The following is a 24,010-nucleotide window of genomic DNA, read 5'->3' on the forward strand; positions in this document are numbered from 1 at the left end:
GTAATAGTAGTAGATGCAGGTAGGAGTCGGTCTACTTGTCACGGACGTGATGCCTATATACATGATCATACATAGATATTCTCATAACTATGCTCAATTCTATCAATTGCTCGACGGTAATTTGTTCACCCACCGTAATACTTATGCTATCTTGAGAGAAGCCAGTAGTGAAACCTATGGCCCCCGGGGCTATTTTCCATCATACAAGTTTCCAATCTATTTTATTTTGCAATCTTTACTTTCAATTTATATCATAAAAATACCAAAAATATTTATCTTATTATTATTATCTCTATCGGATCTCACTCTTGCAAGTGGCCGTGAAGGGATTGACAACCCATTTATCGCGTTGGTTGCGAGTTTCTTATTTGTTTGTGTAGGTACGAGGTGAGTCATGTGTGGTCTCCTACTGGATTGGTACCTTGGTTCTCAAAAACTGAGGGAAATACTTACGCTGCTTTGCTACATCACCCTTTCCTCTTCAAGGGAAAACCAACACATGCTCAAGAGGTAGCAGCGGTTCTCGAATTAAGGCTGGCGCGGGCGGAGGCGGCTTGCAACAGAGGCAAGGCCGGTCGATGAGGCGTTGGCAGCAACATCATGACGGGTAGCTCGCAATCCGGGTCAAAAATAGCGGCAATGAATTTTATCAGGGTTGACCTGGAGCCCAAGTGGCTAGACGAAAAATCCATAGCAACCAATCAGGGTTAAAATGGCAACTTGACTTATAGTAAGAGCACCAGCTCCCTCGGAGTTTTAGAATCCTTCGGCTTAAGCGACTCGAAATCCACTGAAAAATTGTAGGATGGCGGCAGCTAACCGGCCGTAACCCTAATTTTTCCTTGAACGTTAAATCTCATAGACTTTCAATATCTGTGAAAGATCCCTCCAAGAACTCAACTCCACCATGCGCAAGCCCCACGGTGGGCGCCAACTATCATGGAATTGTCACGGCAGATATCCTAGTGTGAGGACTTAGTCGTGAGGCCAACGCATCAATGTGGTAGCTTGAGAGGGGTTGATCAGAATCGAGATACGTAACACAAGACAAGGGTTTAGACAGCTTTGGGCCCCGGGAAACATCATCCGGTAACAACCCTGCATGCTGTTTGCGGCTAGGTCTCATTATGCTCATGAGGGAGTCGCAGTAACTCCGCTCTCCTAGTTGTGTCTAGACTTAATGATTATTCAACTTCCCCCTCTTGGGGTGCCCTGCCCCTCCTTATATAAGTTAAAGGGGCAGGTTACATGTAGAGTCCAACACGGACTTAAGACTTAACTATTCTGGCTTCTCTTCACGGGCTTCTATCCATGGGCTTCTCACCATGGGCTTCTTAATGTCTTGGGCTTCTTAACTGCTGGCTTAACTGTCTGGCTTAACTATCTGGCTTAAACATTCTGCCGGCTTACAGTAAATAATCTGCCGGCTTACAATCTGCCAGCTTAACATCTGGCTTAAACAATATGCCGTCTTACAGTAAACAATCTGCCAGCTTACCAATGAAATACCAAGTCCCAGCCGGGTCATATCTTCGGCCGGGTCATACCGCGGGGTATATCCCCGACAGGTAGCAAGAAGGATTTCTGGCGCCGTTGCCGGGGAGATTGCTACCTCTTGAGCACTGCGTTGGTTTTCCTTTCAAGAGGAAAGGGTTATGTAGCAAAGTAGCATAAGTATTTCCCTCAGTTTTTGAGAACCAAGGTATCAATCCAGTAGGAGACTACACGCAAATCCCTCGTACCTGCACAAAAAAATAAGAACCTCGCAAACAAAGCGATAAAGGGGTTGTCAATCCCTTCACGGTCACTTACGAGAGTGAGATCTGATAGATATAATAATAAGATAAATATTTTTGGTATTTTTATGATAAAGGGGTTGTCAATCCCACTTTTACCTATTTTAGCATTAAGATCTTAAAACTCCAAATCATTGGGAAGCCTTTTACTAAAGTTGACTCATCTCCGGTCCCATCATTATCAAGATTCATATTGCAAAACAAAGATTTAATAGGGGACACGTCAATAACTTTTAGATCTTCATCCTTATTATCATGAAGTTCTTCCGGTTTGGCGGCCATCTTATTAAGTAAGGTGGCCTGCTTATCCGAAATTTGGGCTATTAAGTTTTCAAGATGAGCGAACTGATATTTCAGACCATAAAATTCTTTAGACATATCACCGAGCTCTTTATTCATGTACCCCATAAATTTTTTTTGTTCTTTAAGCTCGTTTCTGAAGAAATTATTATGCTCAAACTGCAAGGACATAAAACTTCTAGCGTTGTTTTCAATTTCTTCCAACCTTCTAAGGTGAGGATCAAAACTTTTTGTTAAGGCCATCGCGACAAACAATCCAACACACAAGCACACAAGAAGCAAGCGAAAAGAGACGAACTAGAAAAGAGAAGGGGAACGGAACGGAAAAAGAGGGCGAATAAAATGGCAAGGGTGAAGTGGGGGAGAGGAAAACGAGAGGCAAATGGCAAATAATGTAATGCAAGGGATAAGAGTTTGTGATGGGTACTTGGTATTCCTAGTACATTATTTGCCATTTGCCTCTCATTTTCCTCTACCCCACTTCACCCTTGCCGTTTTACTCGCCCTCTTTTCGCTCGCCTCTTTTCCGTTCGCCTCTTTTTCGCTCGCTTCTTGTGTGCTTGTGTGTTGGATTGTTTGTCACGATGGCTCAAGATAATACTAAATTGTGTGATTTTTCCAATACCAACAATAATGATTTTATTAGCACTCCGATTGCTCCACTTACCGACGCTGAATCTTGTCATGAAAGATCCGTTTTCTGGCCTTCCTAGTGAAGATGTCGCTACCCATCTAAGCAGCTTTGTTGATTTGTGTGATATGCAAAAGAAGAAAGATGTGGATAATGATATTGTTAAATTGAAGCTATTCCCGTTTTCGCTCAGAGATCATGCTAAAACTTGGTTTTCCTCTTTGCCTAAAAATAGTATTGACTCTTGGAATAAGTGCAAAGATGCTTTCATCTCTAAGTATTTTCCTCCTGCTAAGATCATCTCTCTTAGAAATGATATTGTGAACTTTAAGCAACTAGATCATGAGCATGTTGCACAATCTTGGGAGATGATGAAATTAATGATTCGCAATTGCCCTACTCATGGTTTGAATTTATCGATCATCATACAAAATTTGTATGTTGTATTGAATTTTGCTTCTAGAAATCTTTTAGATTCGGCCGTGGGAGGCACTTTTTTGGAAATCACTTTAGGAGAAGCTACCAAACTCCTAGATAATATTATGGTTAATTATTCTCAATGGCACACCGAAAGATCTACTAGTAAAAAAGTTCATGCTATAGAAGAAATTAAAGTTTTGAGTGGAAAGATGGATGAACTTATGAAATTGTTTGCTAATAAGAGTGTTTCTTCTGATCCTAATGATATGCCTTTGTCTACCCTGATTGAGAATAATAATGAATCTATGGATGTTAATTTTGTTGGTAGGAACAATTTTGGTAACAACGCGTATAGAGGAAACTTTAATCCTAGGCCGTATCCTAGTAATTCCTCTAATAATTATGGTAATTCCTACAACAATTCTTATGGAAATAATAACAAGATGCCCTCTGATTTTGAATCTAGTATTAAAGAATTTATTAGTTCGCAAAAGAGTTTCAATGCTTTGATTGAAGAAAAATTGTCTAAGATTGATGAGTTGGCTAGGAACGTGGATAGAATTTCTCTTGATGCTGATTCTTTGAAACTTAGATCTATTCCACCTAAGCATGATATCAATGAGTATCTCAAAGCCATGAGAATTTCCATTGATGAGTGCGAAGAAAGAACCGCTAGGATGCGTGCTAAAAAGGATTGCTTTATAAAAGCGTGTTCTTCTAGTTTTGATGTAATAAGGATGAAGATCTAAAAGTGATTGATGTGTCTCCTGTTAAATCTTTGTTTTGCAATATGAATCTTGATAATGATGGGACTGGAGATGACTCAACTTTAGTTAAAAGGCGTCCCAATGATTCGGAGTTTTTAGATCTTGATGCAAAAATTGGTAAAAGTGGGATTGGAGAGGTCAAAACTTTACATAGCTTTTACCAAAATAATTATGATAATTGCTCTTTGATAGATTGTATTTCCTTGTTACAATCCGTGCTAAATTCTCCGCATGCTTATAGTCAAAATAAAGCTTTTACCAAACATATTGTTGATGCTTTGATGCAATCTTATGAAGAAAAGCTTGAATTAGAAGTTTCTATCCCTAGAAACTCCATGATGAGTGGGAACCTACTATTAAAATTAAAATTAAAGATCATGAATGCTTTGCTTTTTGTTATTTGGGTGCTAGCGTTTCCACGATTCCAAAAACTTTGTGTGATGTGTTAGGTTTTCGTGAATTTGATGATTGTTCTTTAAATTTACATCTTGCAGATTACACTATTAAGAAACCTATGGGGAGAATTAATGATGTTCTTATTGTTGCAAATATGAATTATTTGACCATAGATTTCATTGTTCTTGACATTGATTGCAATCCTACATGTCCTATTATTCTTGGTAGACCTTTCCTTAGAACGATTGGTGCAATTATTGATATGAAAGAAGGGAATATTAGATTCCAATTTCCGTTAAGGAAAGGCATGGAACACTTTCCTAGAAATTAAATTAAATTACCTAATGAATATATTATGAGAGCCACCTATGAATTGCATACCAAAGATGATAATACCTAGATCTATTCTTGCTTTTATACCTAGCTAGGGGCGTTAAACTATAGTGCTTGTTGGGAGGCAACCCAATTTTATTTTTGTTTCTTGCTTTTTGGTTTTGTTTAGTAATAAATAATTCATCTAGCCTCTATTTAGATGTGGTTTTATGCTTTTAGTTAGTGTTTGTGCCAAGTAGAACCTTTGGAAGACTTGGGGGGAGTTTTAGTGATCTTGCTGTAAAAAACAGAAACTTTAGTGCTCACGAGATTTGCTGCCATTTTTTACTGGAGAGTGAGATTAGGTTGATTAATTTTGCAGATGATTAATAGACATATTCCTCACTTACTCCAGTTTATTTCAGAATTTTTGGGGTTACAGAAGTATTCTAAACCTACAGATTACTACAGACTGTTCTGTTTTTGACAGATTCTGTTTTTCATGTGTTGTTTGCTTATTTTGATGAATCTATGGCTAGTATCGGAGTATATGAACCATACAGAAGTTGGAATACAGTAGGTTCAACACCAATATAAATAAAGAATGAGTTCATTACAGTACCTTAAGTGGTGGTTTGTTTTCTTATACTAACGGAGCTTATGAGATTTTCTGTTGAGTTTTGTGTTGTGAAGTTTTCAAGTTTTGGGTAAAGATTTGATGGATTATGGAATAAGGAGTGGCAAGAGCCTAAGCTTGGGGATGCCCAAGGCACCCCAAGGTAAAATTCAAGGACAACCAAAAGCCTAAGCTTGGGGATGCCCCGGAAGGCATCCCCTCTTTCGTCTTCTTCCATCGGTAACTTTACTTGAGGCTATATTTTTATTCACCACATGATATGTGTTTTGCTTGGAGCGTCTTGTATGATCTGAGTCTTTGATCTTTAGTTTACCACAATCATCCTTGCTGTACATACCTTTTGGGAGATACACACATGAATTGGAATTTATTAGAATACTCTATGTGCTTCCCTTATATTTTTTGAGCTAGATAATTTTGCTCTAGTGCTTCACTTATATCTTTTAGAGCACGGTGGTGGTCTTATTTTATAGAAATTATTGATCTCTCATGCTTCACTTATATTATTTTGAGAGTCCTTTAGAATAGCATGGTAATTTGATTTGGTTATAAAATTGGTCCTTATGATAGGCATCCAATATTGGTATAATAAAAACTTGCATAAAAAGTGTGTTGAATACTATGCGAAGTTGGATGCTTGATAATTGTTTTGTGATATAAAGATGGTGATATTAGAGTTGTGCTAGTTGAGTAGTTGTGAATTTGAGAAATACTTGTGTTGAAGATTGCAAGTCTCGTAGAATGCACGTTGTGTAACAAATTTAAAACATGAGGTGTTCTTTGATTGTCTTCCTTATAAATGGCGGTCGGGGACAAGCAGTGGTCTTTTCCTACCAATCTATCCCCCTAGGAGCATGCGCGTAGTGCTTGGTTTTTGATGACTTGTAGATTTTTGCAATAAGTATGTGAGTTCTTTATGACTAATGTTGAGTCCATGGATTATACGCACTCTCACCCTTCCATCATTGCTAGCCTCTTCGGTACCGTGCATTACCCTTTCTCACCTTGAGAGTTGGTGCAAACTTTGCCAGTGCATCCAAACCCCGTGATATGATATGCTCTGTCACACATAAACCTCCTTATATCTTCCTCAAAACAGCCACCATACCTACCTAGTATGGTATTTCCATAGCCATTCCGAGATATATTGCCATGCAACTTTCCACCGTTTCATTTATGACATGCTTCATCATTGTCATATTGCTTTGCATGATCATGTAGTTGACATCATATTTGTGGCAAAGCCACCATGCATAATTTATCATACATGTCACTCTTGATTCATTGCCCTTCCCGGTACACCGCCGGAGGCATTCATATAGAGTCATATTTTGTTCTAGTATCGAGTTGTAATCATTGAGTTGTAAATAAATAGAAGTGTGATGCTCATCATTAATAGAGCATTGTCCCAAAAAAGAAAGGCCAAGAAAGCCCCAAAAAAGGAAATGAAAAAAAAAGAGAAAAGAAATAAAAAGGGACAATGCTACTATCCTCTTTTTCCACACTTGTGCCTTAAAGTAGCACCATGATCTTTATGATAGAGAGTCTCTTGTTTTGTCACTTTCATATACTAGTGGGAATTTTTCATTATAGAACTTGGCTTGTATATTCCAACAATGGGCTTCCTCAAATGCCCTAGGTCTTCGTGAGCAAGCAAGTTGGATGCACACCCACTTAGTTTCTTTTGTTGAGCTTTCATACATTTATAGCTCTAGTGCATCCGCCGCATGGCAATCCCTACTCCTTGTATTGACATCAATTGATGGGCATCTCCCTAGCCTGTTGATTAGCCGCGTCAATGTGAGACTTTATCCTTTTTTGTCTTCTCCACATAACCCCCATCATATTATTCTATTCCACCCATAGTGCTATATCCATGGCTCACGCTCATGTATTGCGTGAAAGTTGAAAAAAGTTTGAGATTACTAAAGTATGAAACAATTGCTTGGCTTGTCATCGGGGTTGTGCATGATGAGAGCATTCTTGTGTGACAAAAATGGAGCATGACCAAACTATATGATTTTGTAGGGATGAACTTTTTTGCCATGTTATTTTGAGAAGACATGATTGCTTAGTTAGTATGCTTGAAGTATTATTGTTTTTTCAATATTAAACTTTTGTCTTGAATCTTTCGGATCTGAATATTCATGCCACAATAAAGAAAATTACATTGAGAATTATGCTAGGTAGCATTCCACATCAAAAATTCTGTTTTTATCATTTACCTACTCGAGGACGAGCGGGAATTAAGCTTGGGGATGCTTGATACGACTCCAACGTATCTATAATTTTTTATTATTCCATGCTATTATATTATATGTTTTGGATGTTAATGGGCTTATTTATACACTTTTATATTATTTTTAGGACTAACCTACTAACCCAAGGCCTAGTGCAAATTGTTGTTTTTCGCCTATTTCAGTGTTTCGCAGAAAAGGAATATCAAACGGAGACCAAACGGAATGAAACCTTTATTTTTGGAACAAACGTGATCCAGGGGACTTGGAGTAGACGTCAAGAAATCAACAAGGAGGCCACGAGGCAGGGAGGCGTGTCTGCCCCCCTGGGCGCACCCCCACCCTCGTGGGCCCCTCGTAGCTCCACCGACCTACTTCTTCCTCCTATATATGTCCATATACCCCGAAAACATCTAGGAGCACCACGAAACCCTATTTCCACCGCCGCAACCTGTTGGAATATGCCCTAGAGGCAATAATAAATTAGTTATTATTATATTTCCTTGTTCATGATAATCGTTTATTATCCATGCTAGAATTGTATTGATAGGAAACTCAGATACATGTGTGGATACATAGACAACACCATGTTCCTAGTAAGCCTCTAGTTGACTAGCTCGTTGATCAATAGATGGTTGTGGTTTCCTGACCATGGACATTGGATGTCGTTGATAACGGGATCACATCATTAGGAGAATGATGTGATGGACAAGACCCAATCCTAAGCCTAGCACAAAGATCGTGTAGTTCGTATGCTAAAGCTTTTCTAAATGTCAAGTATCATTTCCTTAGACCATGAGATTGTGCAACTCCCGGATACCGTAGGAATACTTTGGGTGTGCCAAACATCACAACGTAACTGGGTGGCTATAAAGGTACACTACAGGTATCTCCGAAAGTGTCTGTTGGGTTGGCACGAATCGAGACTGGGATTTGTCACTCCGTGTAAACGGAGAGGTATCTCTGGGCCCACTCGGTAGGACATCATCATAATGTGCACAATGTGACCAAGGAGTTGATCGCGGGATGATGTGTTACGGAACGAGTAAAGAGACTTGCCAGTAACGAGATTGAACAAGGTATCGGGATACCGACGATCAAATCTCGGGCAAGTATCGTACCGCTAGACAAAGGGAATTGTATACGGGATTGATTAAGTCCTTGACATCATGGTTCATCCGATGAGATCATCGTGGAACATGTGGGAGCCAACATGGGTATCCAGATCCCGCTGTTGGTTATTGACCGGAGAGGTGTCTCGGTCATGTCTGCATGTTTCCCGAACCCGTAGGGTCTACACACTTAAGGTTCGATGACGCTAGGGTTATAAAGGAAGTTTGTATGTGGTTACCGAATGTTGTTCGGAGTCTTGGATGAGATCCCGGACTTCACGAGGAGTTCCGGAATGGACCGGAGGTAAAGATTTATATATGGGAAGTCCTGTTTTGGTCGGCGGAAAAGTTTCGGGGTTTATCGGTAACGTACCGGGACCACCGGGAGGGTCCCAGGGGTCCACCAAGTGGGGCCACCAGCCCCGGAGGGCTGCATGGGCCAAGTGTGGGAGGGGACCAGCCCCAGGTGGGCTGGTGCGCCCCCCCCCCCCCCACACACACACCAAGGCCCAAGGCGCAAGGGAGAGTGGAAGGGGGCAAACCCTAGGCTCAGATGGGCCTAAGGCCCACCTAGTGGTGCGCCTCCCTCTCTCCCCCCTTGGCCGCCCCCCTAGATGGGATCTAGGGCTGGCCGCCACCCCTAGGGGTGGAAACCTAGATGGGGGTGCAGCCCCTCCCCTCCCCCTATATATACTTGAGGTTTTGGGCTGCCAGAGACATGGATTCAATCTCCTTCTTGGTGCAGCCCTACCCCTCTCCCTCCTCATCTCTTGCGGTGCTTGGCGAAGCCCTGCTGGAGTCCCGCACTCCTCCACCACCACCACGCCATCGTGCTGCTGCTGGATGGAGTCTTCCTCAACCTCTCCCTCTCTCCTTGCTGGATCAAGGCATGGGAGACGTCGTCGGGCTGTACGTGTGTTGAACACGGAGGTGCCGTCCGTTCGGCACTAGGATCATCGGTGATTTGGATCATGACGAGTACGACTCCATCAACCCCGTTCACTTGAACGCTTCCGCTTAGCGATCTACAAGGGTATGTAGATGCACTCTCCTTCCCCTCGTTGCTGGTTTCTCCATAGATAGATCTTGGTGACACGTAGGAAAATTTTGAATTTCTGCTACGTTCCCCAACACAACCTTCTGTACCCAAGAGATCCCATCTTGGGGCCTTTTCCAGAGCTCCACCGGAGGGGGAATCGATCATGGAGGGCTTCTACATCAACACCATAGCCTCTCCGATGATGTGTGAGTAGTTTACCACAGACCTTCGGGGCCATGGTTATTAGCTAGATGGCTTCTTCTCTCTCTTTGGATCTCAATACAATGTTCTCTCGATCTTCTTGGAGATCTATTTGATGTAACTCTTTTTGTGGTGTGTTTGTCGAGATCCGATGAATTGTGGGTTTATGGTCAAGTTTATATATGAACAATATTTGATTCTTCTCTGAAATCTTTTATGTATGATTGGTTAACTTTGCAAGTCTCTTCGAATTATCAGTTTGGTTTGGCCTACTAGATTGATCTTTCTTGCAATGGGAGAAGTGCTTAGCTTTGGGTTCAATCTTGCGGTGTCCTTTCCCAGTGACAGCAGGGGAAGCAAGGCACGTATTGTATTGTTGCCATCGAGGATAAAAAGATGGGGTTTATATCATATTGCTTGAGTTTATCCCTCTACATCATGTCATCTTGCCTCATGCATTACTCTGTTCTTGAACTTAATACTCTAGATGCATGCTGGATAGCGGTCGATGTGTGGAGTAATAGTAGTAGATGCAGAATTGTTTCGGTCTACTTGTCGCGGACGTGATGCCTATATACATGATCATGCCTAGATATTCTCATAATTATTCACTTTTATATCAATTGCTCGACAGTAATTTGTTCACCCACCGTAATACTTATGCTATCTTGAGAGAAGCCACTAGTGAAACCTATGGCCCCCGGGTCTATCTTTTATCATATAAGTTTCCAATCTATTTTATTTTGCAATCTTTACTTTCAATCTATATCATAAAATACCAAAAATATTTATCTTATTATTATTATCTCTATCAGATCTCACTCTCGTAAGTGACCGTGAAGGGATTGACAACCCCTTTATCGCGTTGGTTGCGAGGTTCTTATTTGTTTGTGTAGGTACAAGGGACTTGCGTGTAATCTCCTACTGGATTGATACCTTGGTTCTCAAAAACTGAGGGAAATACTTATGCTACTTTGCTGCATCACCCTTTCCTCTTCAAGGGAAAACTAATGCAGTGCTCAAGAGGTGGCAGATCACTGGACAGCGGTCAAGAATATCCTGAAATACTTGAAAAGGACTAAGGATAAGTTTCTCGTATATGGAGGTGACAAAGAGCTCACCGTAAACGGTTACGTCGATGCAAGCTTTGACACTGATCCGGATGACTCTAAGTCACAAACCGGATATGTGTTTTTATTAAATGGTGGAGTTGTCAGTTGGTGCAGTTCCAAGCAGAGCATCGTGGCGGGATCTACGTGTGAAGCGGAATAAATAGCTGCTTCGGAAGCAGCAAATGAAGGAGTTTGGATGAAGGAGTTCATATCGATCTAGGTGCTATACCTAGTGCATCGGGTCCAATGAAAATCTTTTGTGACAATACTGGTGCAATTGCCTTGGCAAAGGAATCCAGATTTCACAAGAGAACCAAGCACATCAAGAGACACTTCAATTCCATCTGCGATCAAGTCAAGGAGGGAGACATAGAGATTTGCAAGATACATACGAACTGAATGTTGCAGACCCGTTGACTAAGCCTCTCTCATGAGCAAAACATGATCAGTACCAAGACTCCATGGGTGTTAGAATCACTACAATGTAATCTAGATTATTGACTCTAGTGCAAGTGGGAGACTGAAGGAAATATGCCCTGGAGGCAATAATAAAGTTGTTATTTATATTTCCTTATATCATGATAAATGTTTATTATTCATGCTAGAATTGTATTAACCGGAAACTTAGTACATGTGTGAATACATAGACAAACAGAGTGTCACTAGTTTGCCTCTACATGACTAGCTCGTTGAATCAATGATGGTTATGTTTCCTAACCATAGACATGAGTTGTCATTTGATTAAGAGGATCACATCATTAGAGAATGATGTGATTGACTTGACCCATCCGTTAGCTTAGCACGATGATCGTTTAGTTTGTTGCTATTGCTTTCTCCATAACTTATACATGTTCCTATGACTATGAGATCATGCAACTCCTGAATACCGGAGGAACACTTTGTGTGCTACCAAACGTCACAACGTAACTGGGTGATTATAAAGGTGCTCTACAGGTGTCTCCGATGGTGTTTGTTGAATTGGCATAGATCGAGATTAGGATTTGTCACTCTGATTGTCGGAGAGGTATCTCTGGGCCCTCTCGGTAATGCACATCAATATAAGCCTTGCAAACAATGTAGCTAATGAGTTAGTTACGGGATGTAGCATTACGGATGGAGTAAAGAGACTTGCCAGTAATGAGATTGAACTAGGTATTGAGATACCGATGATCAAATCTCGGGCAAGTAACATACCGATGACAAAGGGAACAACGTATATCGTTATGCGGTTTGACCAATAAAGATCTTCATAGAATATGTGGGAGCCAATATGAACATCCAGGTTCCGGTATTGGTTATTGACCGGAGACATGTCTCGGTCATGTCTACATAGTTCTCGAACCCGTAAGGTCCACACGCTTAATGTTCGGTGACAATCGGTATTATGAGTTTATGTGTTTTGATGAACCGAAGGTTGTTCAGAGTCCCGGATGTGATCACGGGCATGACGAGGAGTCTCGAAATGGTTGAGACATAAAGATCGATATATTGGAAGCCTATGTTTGGACATCGGAAAGGTTCCGAGTGAGTTCGGGCATATACCGGAGTACCGGGGAGTTACCGGAACCCCCCGAGGAGTATATGGGCCCTAATGGGCTTTAGTGGAGGGAGAGAGAAAGAGAGGCAGCCAGGGCAGGCAGCGCGCCCCCTCCCGCTCTGGCCCAAATTGGACTAGGAAGGGGGGCAGCGCCCCCCTTTCCTTCCTCCCTCTCTCCCCCTTCCTTCTCTCCTAGTCCAACTAGGGAAGGGGGGAATCCTACTCCCAGAGGGAGTAGGACTCCCCCAGGGCGCGCCATAGAGGGCCGGCCCTCCCCCCTCCTCCACTCCTTTATATACGGGGGAGGGGGCACCCCATAGACACACAAGTTGATCATTGATCTTTTAGCCATGTGCGGTGCCCCCTCCACCATAATCCACCTCGGTCATATTGTAGCGGTGCTTAGGTGAACCCCTGTTCCGGTAGCATCATCATCACCATCATCACACCGTCGTGCTGACGAAGCTCTCCCTCGACACACTGCTGGATCATGAGTTCATGGGACGTCACCGAGCCAAACGTGTGCAGATCGTGGAGGCGCCGTAACTTTGGTACTAGGATCAGTCGATCATGAAGACACACGACTACATCAACCGCATTGTCGTAATGCTTCCGCTTACGGTCTACGAGGGTACGTGGACAACACTCTCCCCTCTCATTGCTATGTGTCACCATGATCTTGCGTGTGTGTAGGATTTTTTTTGAAATTACTGCGTTCTCCAACAGGTTATCAGGCACCACAAGGGAGAAGGCAACCTCCCCCATTAGTTGGCCAAGAGGAGGGGGAGCTCCCCTCCAATTAGGCTTCCCCTAGCTGTCCCAACAAGCTAGGGGGTTCCCCAAGTGTTATTGGGCCCTAGTTCCCAATAACTCTCCAGCACTTGGCCTTTTTAGTATTTTCTTTGGCCCATTGATATTTAAATAATTATAAAATCCTCATAATAATTATTAGAGCCATTCATTTCTACTTTAACATCTCCAAAAACATTTTCCACCTATATATCAATGATACGTCTCCAACGTATCTATAATTTTTTATTGTTCCATGCTATTATATTATCAATCTTGGATGTTTTATATGCATTTATATGCTATTTTATCTGATTTTTGGGACTAACCTATTAACCTAGAGCCCAGTGCCAGTTTCTGTTTTTTTCCTTGTTTTTGAGTATAGCAGGAAAGGAATATCAAACGGAGTCCAATTGACCTAAAAATTTATGGAGATCATTTTTGGACCAGAAGAAGCCCACGGAGCATCGGAGATGGACCAGAAGAGTCCCGAGGCCACCACGAGGGTGGGGGCGCGCCCCCCTGTCTTGTGGCCGCCTCGTGGACCCCCTGACTTGTTCCCGATGCCAACACCTATTATATATCCCCAAACGTCCAGAAAATAACCTAGATTGGGAGTTCCGCCGCCACAAGCCTCTGTAGCCACCAAAAACCAATCAGGACCCTGTTCCGGCACCCAGCCGAAGGGGGGAATCCCTCACCGGTGGCCATCTTCATCATCCCAGTGCTCTCCATGACAAGGAGGGAGTAGTTCACCCTCGGGGCTGAGGGTATGTACCGGTAGCTATGTGTTTGATCTCTCTCTCTCTCTCTCTCGTGTTCTTGATTCGGCACGATCTTGATGTATCACGAGCTTTTCTATTATAGTTGCATCTTATGATGTTTCTCCCCCTCTACTATCTTGTAATGGATCGAGTTTTCCCTTTGAAGTTATCTTATCGGATTGAGTCTTTAAGGATTTGAGAACACTTGATGTATGTCTTGCATGTGCTTATCTGTGGTGACAATGGGATATTCACGTGATCCACTTGACATATGTTTTGGTGATCAACTTGCGAGTTCCGTGACCTCGTGAACTTATGCATAGGGGTTGGCACACGTTTTCATCTTGACTCTCCGATAGAAACTTTGGGGCACTCTTTGAAGTTCTTTGTGTTGGTTGAATAGATGAATCTGAGATTGTGTGATGCATATCGTATAATCATACCCACGAATACTCGAGGTGACATTGGAGTATCTAGGTGACATTAGGGTTTTGGTTGATTTGTGTCTTAAGGTGTTATTCTAGTACGAAGTCTAGGATAGATCGAACGGAAAGAATAGCTTCGTATTATTTTACTACGGACTCTTTAACAGATCGATCAGAAAGAATAACTTTGAGGTGGTTTCGTACCCTACAATAATCTCTTCGTTTGTTCTCCGCTATTAGTGACATTGGAGTGACTCTTTGTTGCATGTTGAGGGATTTTTATATGATCCAATTATGTTATTATTGTTGAGAGAACTTGCACTAGTGAAAGTATGAACCCTAGGCCTTGTTTCAACCCATTGCAATACCGTTTTCGTTCACTTTTATCATTAGTTACCTTGCTGTTTTTATATTTTTCATATTACAAAAACATATATCTACCATCCATATTGCACTTGTATCACCATCTCTTCGCCGAACTAGTGCACCTATACAATTTACCATTGTATTGGGTGTGTTGGGGACACAAGAGACTCTTTGTTATTTGGTTGCAGGGTTGTTTGAGAGAGACCATCTTCATCCTATGCCTCCCACGGATTGATAAACCTTAGGTCATCCACTTGAGGGAAATTTGCTACTGTCCTACAAACCTCTGCACTTGGAGGCCCAACAATGTCTACAAGAAGAAGGTTGTGTAGTAGACATCAATCAATTCCCGGTATTACCTGATAAACCCCAAAAATCTTCCTGTAACCCCCGAATGCTTCCGGTTCCTCTAAAAAATATTTATAATATTAATGAAACTATTTCATAAATATTTTCTCATAACTCTTGCCCCACTAACACTCAACAGATCGTGATTCCATTAAGCTTGTGATCCTGTAGGTTCGGTAAAACATGGACATGAACAAAACCCCTTTCGTTCAATGATCAATAGCAGAACCGAGGATAACCATATGAATCCTATGAGTACATGAATAACACTCAAGTTAACCTTTGGTTATCACGTGATATTCCCTTTGCTTCGTGATACTTCACATAACCCGCGGCGAGATATATCGGTATCCTCTTGAGTCATTCTCATGCTCACAATACCAGTCTCCTCGTTACCGGTTTTGTTCTTCTTTCTCATCGACACGACATCCTTGTGACATAGTCACCTGTGTCTGGCCAGACAGTGATGGATGCCTTCACAACAAGAGGGACCTAAGAATATCTCTCCATCGTCAAACTTTCCAATGAACCTGTAAGTTTTCATTATGATCACCATGTTACAGATGACGTTTGAGCAACCCCAAAGTCCATGGTACGGTAATAAATGACTATGATACTCTCATGGTCTAAGGAACTAAGGCATACATCAACTCTATGTGTTATAACAATTAACTTGTGATGATTGTATCTCAAAGTATAACGAAGAAGTTTTGGTCGATTCAATATGACCGTTCTTCCAACGTCACATTCTCAAAGTTATTTCAGGACTATCATTACACTTAAGGATATCATAAGATCCAGAAAACATGATGACAAATAATACTTGAGCTAGTCTTAGAGGCGAGACTAAGAATCGGGTTTTACCATTTATCATTCCACACATGCATATGAGTTTTTCATTGAATCGCATATTCCAGGATCATAGCAGTTATAGCATAGAATATAAACTCTTAATTATAAACATGGAAATATAATAATACAATATTATTGCCTCTAGCGAATACCTCCAACACACACAACTTGGAAGCTCCTGGAAAACACGGTCCATCTAGGATACCCCACAAACCCGAGTAAAAACATTCGCAAAGGATATCGTGGGGAATCGACAAACACAAGTTTTGCTTTGGTCAATTAGTAGACCAGGATCTCATCTTGCTCTCCCTGAAAGTGTGGGTGAAATGGATGGCTGCTAGGGAGGGAGACCTTAAGCTTTGAAGCATTAGAACAATGGTGGAAGGAGGAATGTAATTGTCCCCTTCCTCATAGGTAAGAAGAGGTTTATTTATAGGTTCCCCAAAATATGCCCATTATGATAGTCGGACACAAGTCAGACTCTCTGTCCAGTGTCCCACTCATGCCCGAGCATATACAAAGAATTTCGTATAAGGTCGGACGTTTGACATAAGCCAAAATATTTGACCTCTATCCAGAGGGCAAAACATAAGTGAGACATCAGGTCAGACTATCCCACCTAGTGTTCGACCCTTGTCAGTAGCAAACAACAAGGTGGATTTGAGTTTCTTTCTCACATGGGATGTGAGTGGTATTTGGCTTATCATGTTTGTTGATTCGTAATCCTGCAACATATTTTCTCTAGTGCTTTCTCATAAATAATTATGTTCATCGATGTACTCGGTCTATATTAGTGGGAATATCTTGTCAGATATCGACCATATCGGTCGATATTTAGGTCTATATCAGATGTTATGTGTGAAAATGATATTTTTTGTTTATATCAGTAGAGACCCAAAACTGATATATCAACCTAGATTTAAAAGCTTGTGTTGGATAGTTGGTGGATGTACTCGAACGAGTATCCGATTGCCGTCGGTGCCCTTTGAGGCCTCTCTGGTGGTGCCATAGGAGCCCTCTCCCTCTGAGCTATAAGCGTCGGTGCTCTATGTTGTCGCACCCTAGTAGCCCTCACCTCCACTACCTCCTCCTCTTCTTCAGTGACCTCACTCAGGCTCGGATACATCTCTCTTCCTAGGGTTCTTGCGATGTGCGGTGGTGGATAGGGTAAATATGATTGTGGCTATGAACTGCTTGGGAGAGGGTTATATTGACAAAGGGTAGGTTGGGACATGGTGGGTTTTGTACATTTAGAGTAAAAGGCCCATTGTAAGCCCCATTTGCCAATTTATGTGGCCATTCTAAGTAAACAAAGCATCAGGCTGTGATAACAATATCCATACATATCGATTAAACTTAGCATCATAAGATTAGACTAAAACCCATCAAAAGATGATACATGGCAGTCTTAATTGATAACTCAGAGATGATTTTAACCTAAGACATGCAGTTCATAACTTAAGCAACCAGTTCATAACTAAAGCAACCTACTCATTATAGATAACTTGGCAATTCTAACATCATAGCATAACTTAGCACTTCTAACATCATACTACCCCAAATATACACCTCTCAACCCCAGGTTCATAGGAAAATTATTTATATAGGTCTAATATATTACTTAACCACCAGATGTGATCTTCCTTCGTCTAGTAGAGACTTTATCTTCGGGAGCTTCTCCTTGCCCCCAAACCCTTCTTTCAACAGGTCAGCAATGTCATACTCAAGCTATTTCTTCTCCTCTTTGAGTAGATTCATGTCCTCCTTGGTCTCATCCATGGCCTTCCTGGTGTTCTGGATGATATTTTCTTGAGATTAAAGGATGCACCTTTGCTCCCTGCCTAGCTTCAGTTTCTCTAACTATACCTGCATCTTTGCATGTTGCTCTAGCTCTTCTTCAAAAATGCATCATCCATTTCCTTCTGGCTAGTGTACTTCATATCATGCCCTTGCCTACCATCTTGCCAATCATAGAGCTTGGCAACATCATCCACAAGCTGGATGTATTGATTGTCGAGCTGATTATTCTCCTTCTTGAGCTTGGCGATCTCTCTGTCATGAGCCTCCTTGTCAAACACCCTGTCAGCATTTTGATCATGAAACATGTCCCACAACCTAGTTAAGCACTTATACAGTATGACAGGCCAAGGCCCAGCAACCCACTCCACTACTCCATAGTTTACACCTCCCTGCAAAAGCAAAGTAGATAGTACAACACAATTTACCTCCGTACTATTTAAGAATTTATGACATAGATAACTAATTTACTACAGTGCTCACTACTTTTCTAACATCAAACGATAGTGCACACGAACAAACTACATACAGACCAGTGACCATTTCATGAGCTACTATTAATTGTAAAGCCGTAAAGGGTGCCTCAATTGGCAATTTGACAAACACAATACACATCAATGACCATTTCATTAACCAGTCACTAACCACTACCTCATTTTGAAATATTTAATTACTGCTAGGAATGGTCACTGACTAGCGTACAACAATGTATTGAGTATTGGTTAGTGACCAATTAAGCAACAACAAACAAAGTATATTCTGCACTATGCACTAGTATCACCACATCATCTACTGTATTGCTATTTTAGGTATATATGCTTCATAAGTTAAGTGAGTAGAGGTTCGCAAACAAAGCAAGATCTGAATATATTTTGCACAAAAGCTTCATATACCGCTAACTCACTTGCAAAAAAAGTCTCAAGGAATCTCCTTCTAGTGTCAATTCAATCAAAGACAACATATTTGGTGGGCCTTTGCTGGTGCAACATGCACTTGTGGTGACGAATCTACAACATTACAATGAAAGATTGGCTCAGGAGTCATGAATGGTGTCAGGGGTCTCCTACAACCATTAGCACCAACACGAGTCAAAAAATCTTTTGAATCCGTGTCAAACATAGCTCAAATCAAAAAATTCCCCAAACTGTAGATCCTAGGCGCGGAAAAGACTTACCCACATCTCCATGTCCATGCTACAACCCATGTCTAGGTTGTCGTCCGTGTTGTCCTCCCCGTTCTTCCATGACGACATGGCTCACTGGCGACAAGCAGTGAGGTTGGCGGCGACGTCAAGCTGAGCAGAGAGATAGGGAGACCGAGCAGTCGATGGGAGTGGGAGAGAGAGAGAGAGAGAGAGAGAGAGAGAGAGAGACGCATGCCCTTTTGACCATGCAGGGTGACAGAATGCTCACCGACGACGAGCACTTCACTGATCGGCGACGTGGAGCTAAGTAGACGAACAGAGAGGAGAGTAAGCGACCAAGGGGAGTGGACGACGCCGAGAGAGAGGGGCTCAGGCCCTTTTGACTGCCTAGCGTGACGGCCGCTAATGGCCACACCTGAGTGCTGACATACCTGACGCGTATGCCCGATTTGTCATTAACCTTGTTAAAGCTTAACGTTTCGGTCACCAGTGTTTTTTAAAATAGAAACCAAATATGTGATATTTTGCAACGAATTGTAGAAAACAGATAGTTTTTTGGAACCGTAACTTCAATACCGGTAGTTTTGAGCTATATAGGACTCCACAAAAATCGTCTCCAAAACCAACCCTTCTTTCACAAAATCACAAATCTTTTTCGCAATATGACTGCCAAAACATTGATCCACCACAGCTAAATTTTATATTTTGACCTTTTTCTAAAAGTTGATTAAGATCTGACCCTACTTTGCAAAAATTTCGGGATCTGATCCTTATGCTACCGCCAAGGACCGTGGCGGTAGGGTTGCATGTCCTACCGTAAAAAATTTCGAAGTATGAAACATAGTGTGTGCTCGCATCTATTGCCGGACACCTTGGCGGTAGGGTTGTACAGCTTACCGCCTGCCTGTTTGGCGATAGGGTGTTTCCTACCGGGCTGTCACACCCTACCGTCATGGACCTTGACGGTAGCAAAAAGGTCAGATTCCGAAATTTTTACAAACTAGGATCAGATCTCGTTCAACCTCGAGAAATGGGTCAAAACAGGAAAATTTGCCATCGACCGCTGCCCTTTATCAGTCCATCCGTCGTCGTCACAAGGAAACCTTTTCGAAAACGAAAAAAGAGCCTTTCCGCCGTCCGCGCATTCCGTGACACCTCTTGGTTTGGTTGGCTTCGCTCGCAGTGCAGCCCAACCCACGCACGCATCTGCCAGTTTGCGCTTGGCTGCGCGTGTCTGCCCACCCCACCCACTACTCTATACTCCGAGCCATCGTCCAGCAGACAGACCAGCAGCGCGGAGTGGAGGTCCTCTCGCTGCCGGCGCCACTCCTCTCGCGGCGATGCAGGTTCCGGGCGACGTCGGCGGGGGTGGAGGGGAAGCCGGGGACATGCGGGGCCGGCACCGGATCCAGGCCGAGCTCAAGAAGCTCGAGCAAGAAGCGCGCTTCCTCGAGGTCCGCCCATGTCACCCTCGTTTCCATTGTTACCTTCTCTCTGAATATTGTTTCCATTGTTAGTTTCTCTCGGATATACAAGGGGAAAAGAGTGGTTGCTTTCTTGAATCTTTGGGCGTTTTCTTTGACTTTGTTTCGAAAATTGTTGGGCTAAGAACGGCAATTCTCCTGAAGAAAAGCGGCACGGAAGCTTTTAGCTTTTCAGCCCCATGTTCTGAAGCATAGAATCTAGTTTGGGGGTAGCAACTTCTTCGATCCCCAACCCTCACCATGCACCACGAAAGCTTCGACATGGCTGGCCTCCGAGGTTCTCGCGCGTCCATCTTCTCCGTCTGCATTTCCTTGCGTCCCATGGGGTAGGGGTGGGCCGCCGGTGGTGGGGTGGGGGTGGGGGAGAAGGCGGTCAAAGGGCATATGTCCACATTCGGTGTCCCCTTGGTCATGCACACCTGCTTCAGGATTTCTTGCGCAAATATTCAGTTCCGTACCAGTATTTCCTGGCCTTTTCTCTGACAGGCACAGATCTGTCCGGCTACATCCGTTCCAGTTTCTCTGCTGAAGAAAACAAAACCGAATTTCTGCTGCATCAAATGATTGTGCAGCGTACCACTGAGGAATTAACAAGTGATGATGCACATGGGGTGAGGCGCGGCTGGTGTGGCCTGCGGGGGACCTGATGCATGGGGAGCCATGTTTTCTACTGGTTCGTGCCAGTGCGTGATCCAATCGTTGGAAGTCATTGGAAGGAGAAATCGGTGCTGGATCAACGTGGTTTTATTCGTGGAACAGCTAAAACAAGTACTGTGGCAAAGCGTTTTCGGTTTGGATGCTCCTTATTTTAGGTGGCAAGTTGGTATGCGGTCCATAAACTAGGGAACTGCCTAACTAATACTCATATTTTTTTGGTAGTTCTTACAAGTTAAGCCTAACTTGGATAGTTTTGGTTTATTTACCTTTGGTTATTATTCCAAAGTTGTACCACTCCCTCTTATCCAAAATAAGTGTAGCAGTTTTGGATTGGGGTTAGTTCAAATCTCCGAAACTTACTATGGATCGGAGGTAGTAGTATTTTTCACACCTTTGCCAGTTGCAGAGAGAATGAACATTGGGATGTCACCCTAGCACAACATGATATAGTTATACAGGAGGGCTTTGGCAATCTGAAGATTTTCATGCTCTATGAACAACTAAAGAAACATTTTCTATTACTGCATGTTATTTGGTTATGTGCTTAAGTTATAATCAATTGTGTTTCTATACTGCAAGCAATTTCGTTAATTACAAAACTATGCTCATTATTATAACTACAACGTTTTGTATTTGCAATTTCAAGTTATAATTAATGATCAATTTTCTTTATCACTCCAATTTCTCATTTATTGAAGTTCTTACAATCAGATGCCAGATGAATATCATCATGAATAAAATTCAATTGTCTTCTATATATATGGTTCTGGATTATCTAGATTCAAGGACCAGGGCCATGGCATTGCTAGATGAATGCTAGAAAATTATTTTGTCATCTTTTGTTAAATCTATTGATTTTCTTTTGTGGAGTATTCTTGCAAGTTCAAATTTGAAAAACGATATGAGTATTGAGTCTTGATTAAGATGGAGTAACATAATTCTTATCTGGTGGTAAATTCTACTGTCGACATCCTATTATAATATAGTTAAAAATAAAAATAATTAACATATGCAATCAGTTTGACGACAATCCAAATATTTATCTATTCTGGCGGGGAATTTTCTTACCATTTTTAAAGGTCCGAAGAGAGACATGTAATTTCCTTTTTTACCATTTCTGTCAGCATCAGATCATTGGATCTCATATCGACCTCTGCACTTTTTTACTGTTTAACTTATACCTTACTTAAGTGAGTAGTCATGTACGTACCACCTAGTCAGTAAAACTAGCAAGGATTTATGAGAGACTTAGAGTTTACAAAATAGTAACTATAATTAATAATACTATTGAGCTCACTTGTTAGATCCTAAGGGTGTTAAGCAAGCTGTATTACCTATTTTGATGGTAAGCACCAATGATTTTTCACTTTTGTTGAAGCTCAGGCTCATATGCTCCTTCATGCACAGTAAAATTGAAACAAATAGTTAAAAAAATCAAAACATTCTGAGTTTTTTTTACAATGAAAATGCACGTGTGTTCTGACTGCATGTAAAAAACAAAATGCAGTGCTCAAGGAAGGGCAATGAACTCGTTGTTTTGTGGTGCTGCGTGGTTGTGTTCCAAAATAGCTTGGATAATGGTGGACATGAACGAAAGCCGTCTTTATGTACAAATAAGTGAGAACTGATGATGCTTCACTAGTACTAGTAAATTCACTCTGAACAGTACACTCAAACTTCTCCATTAGGGCCACATTTCAGGGTGCAAGCAGAGAACGCTAATTGCATAGCAGGGAAGAAATCGCATGTTTCAAAATTAAGTTCATTTGGAATTTCATAATAGAGGTGCTATTGATGAGATAGGTATCTGTCCTTGACATAATTATCTGTAGATGTGGCAAAATTTACTTTCTTGAAATAATTTACAACTGCTAAGGATGTTTGTTTTCTTAAAAGACATGGGTATTCCCTTTTCTGCCAAACTGCTGATATTCTCAATTGGACTTCATACAGGAGGAACTTGAAGAGCTCAATAAGATGGATAAGGTGTCAACGGCACTCCAAGAGTACGTGTCAGAAAAAACTCGATCAATTCACATTTTACTGTCTGGCGTTACTGCTTAAAAAGCAACCACAGTGTGTATTATTGGTGACTGGGGACTGACTGCATTATGAACCTTTTGTTAGGTTTGTAGTAACAATTGAAAGCAAAGCAGACCCTCTACTTCCTGTGTAAGTAACCACAAAAATATCCTACAGTATTACTTTATCTAAGGGATTACCTAAACATTTTTGTCCACTCATAGTCTAATGACTTGGTTTTTCTGTTACTGCAGAACTACCGGAGCTGCTTACCAGTCTTGGGATAGGTGGTTTGAAGGTCCGCAGGATCTGCGTAGATGCAAATGCTGGTTTTTGTGACAAAATGCCAAGAACGCAAGCAGCAGCCAGGACCGATTCATTTCCCATAGAGTTTCTTCACAATCTCTGTTGAAGGAGTGGTATGAGAAGGGTACTGTGGAACACGGAGGCAGCACTGAGGACTGACTTAAGACTTTGTTCTTCAATAAGTTCTTTCTGTCTATTGCATTCCTGTGCATTACATTATCTCTGGTGTTGGTGAAGTATGAGATCTTAGCTCAAGAATGTCGTCCTAGTCTGAGAAATTATATGAACTCTCTTGTATTTCCACTTAGTTATCATGTTGTTGGATATTCTGAAATCAACGTTGAACAATGAAAATTGACGCTTATTTCTTTTACTTTTGAACTGTGACAAAAAATCATGGATGTATTTTTGTTGCTGTGAGTGGAACTTTTGCTATTTTGTGAGTATGATTACAACATGAAGAATATGCAACCTACCATTTGACTTGACACTGGAGCCTGCCCAGGCTTTGAGTAAAAAGCCCAAACCTAACTCGGCCCAGCCAAATGCTGGTAAGCAA

General features: G+C 41.8%; 1 protein-coding gene across 1 annotated transcript; it reads left to right on the forward strand.

Annotated features, from left to right (window-relative positions):
• Nucleotides 1–20,159: 20,159 nt before the first annotated feature.
• On the forward strand, nt 20,160–23,824 carry LOC123107783 (guanine nucleotide-binding protein subunit gamma 1). The gene is made up of 4 exons (XM_044529702.1): nt 20,160–20,436; nt 23,077–23,129; nt 23,251–23,295; nt 23,400–23,824. The coding sequence occupies exons 1-4, from the start codon at nt 20,323–20,325 to the stop codon at nt 23,482–23,484; spliced, it is 297 nt and encodes a 98-aa protein (XP_044385637.1). The 5' UTR covers nt 20,160–20,322; the 3' UTR covers nt 23,485–23,824.
• The last annotated feature ends 186 nt before the right edge of the window (nt 23,825–24,010 follow it).

This window comes from Triticum aestivum, chromosome 5A, assembly GCF_018294505.1.
Source record: "Triticum aestivum cultivar Chinese Spring chromosome 5A, IWGSC CS RefSeq v2.1, whole genome shotgun sequence".
Lineage (NCBI taxonomy): Eukaryota > Viridiplantae > Streptophyta > Magnoliopsida > Poales > Poaceae > Triticum > Triticum aestivum.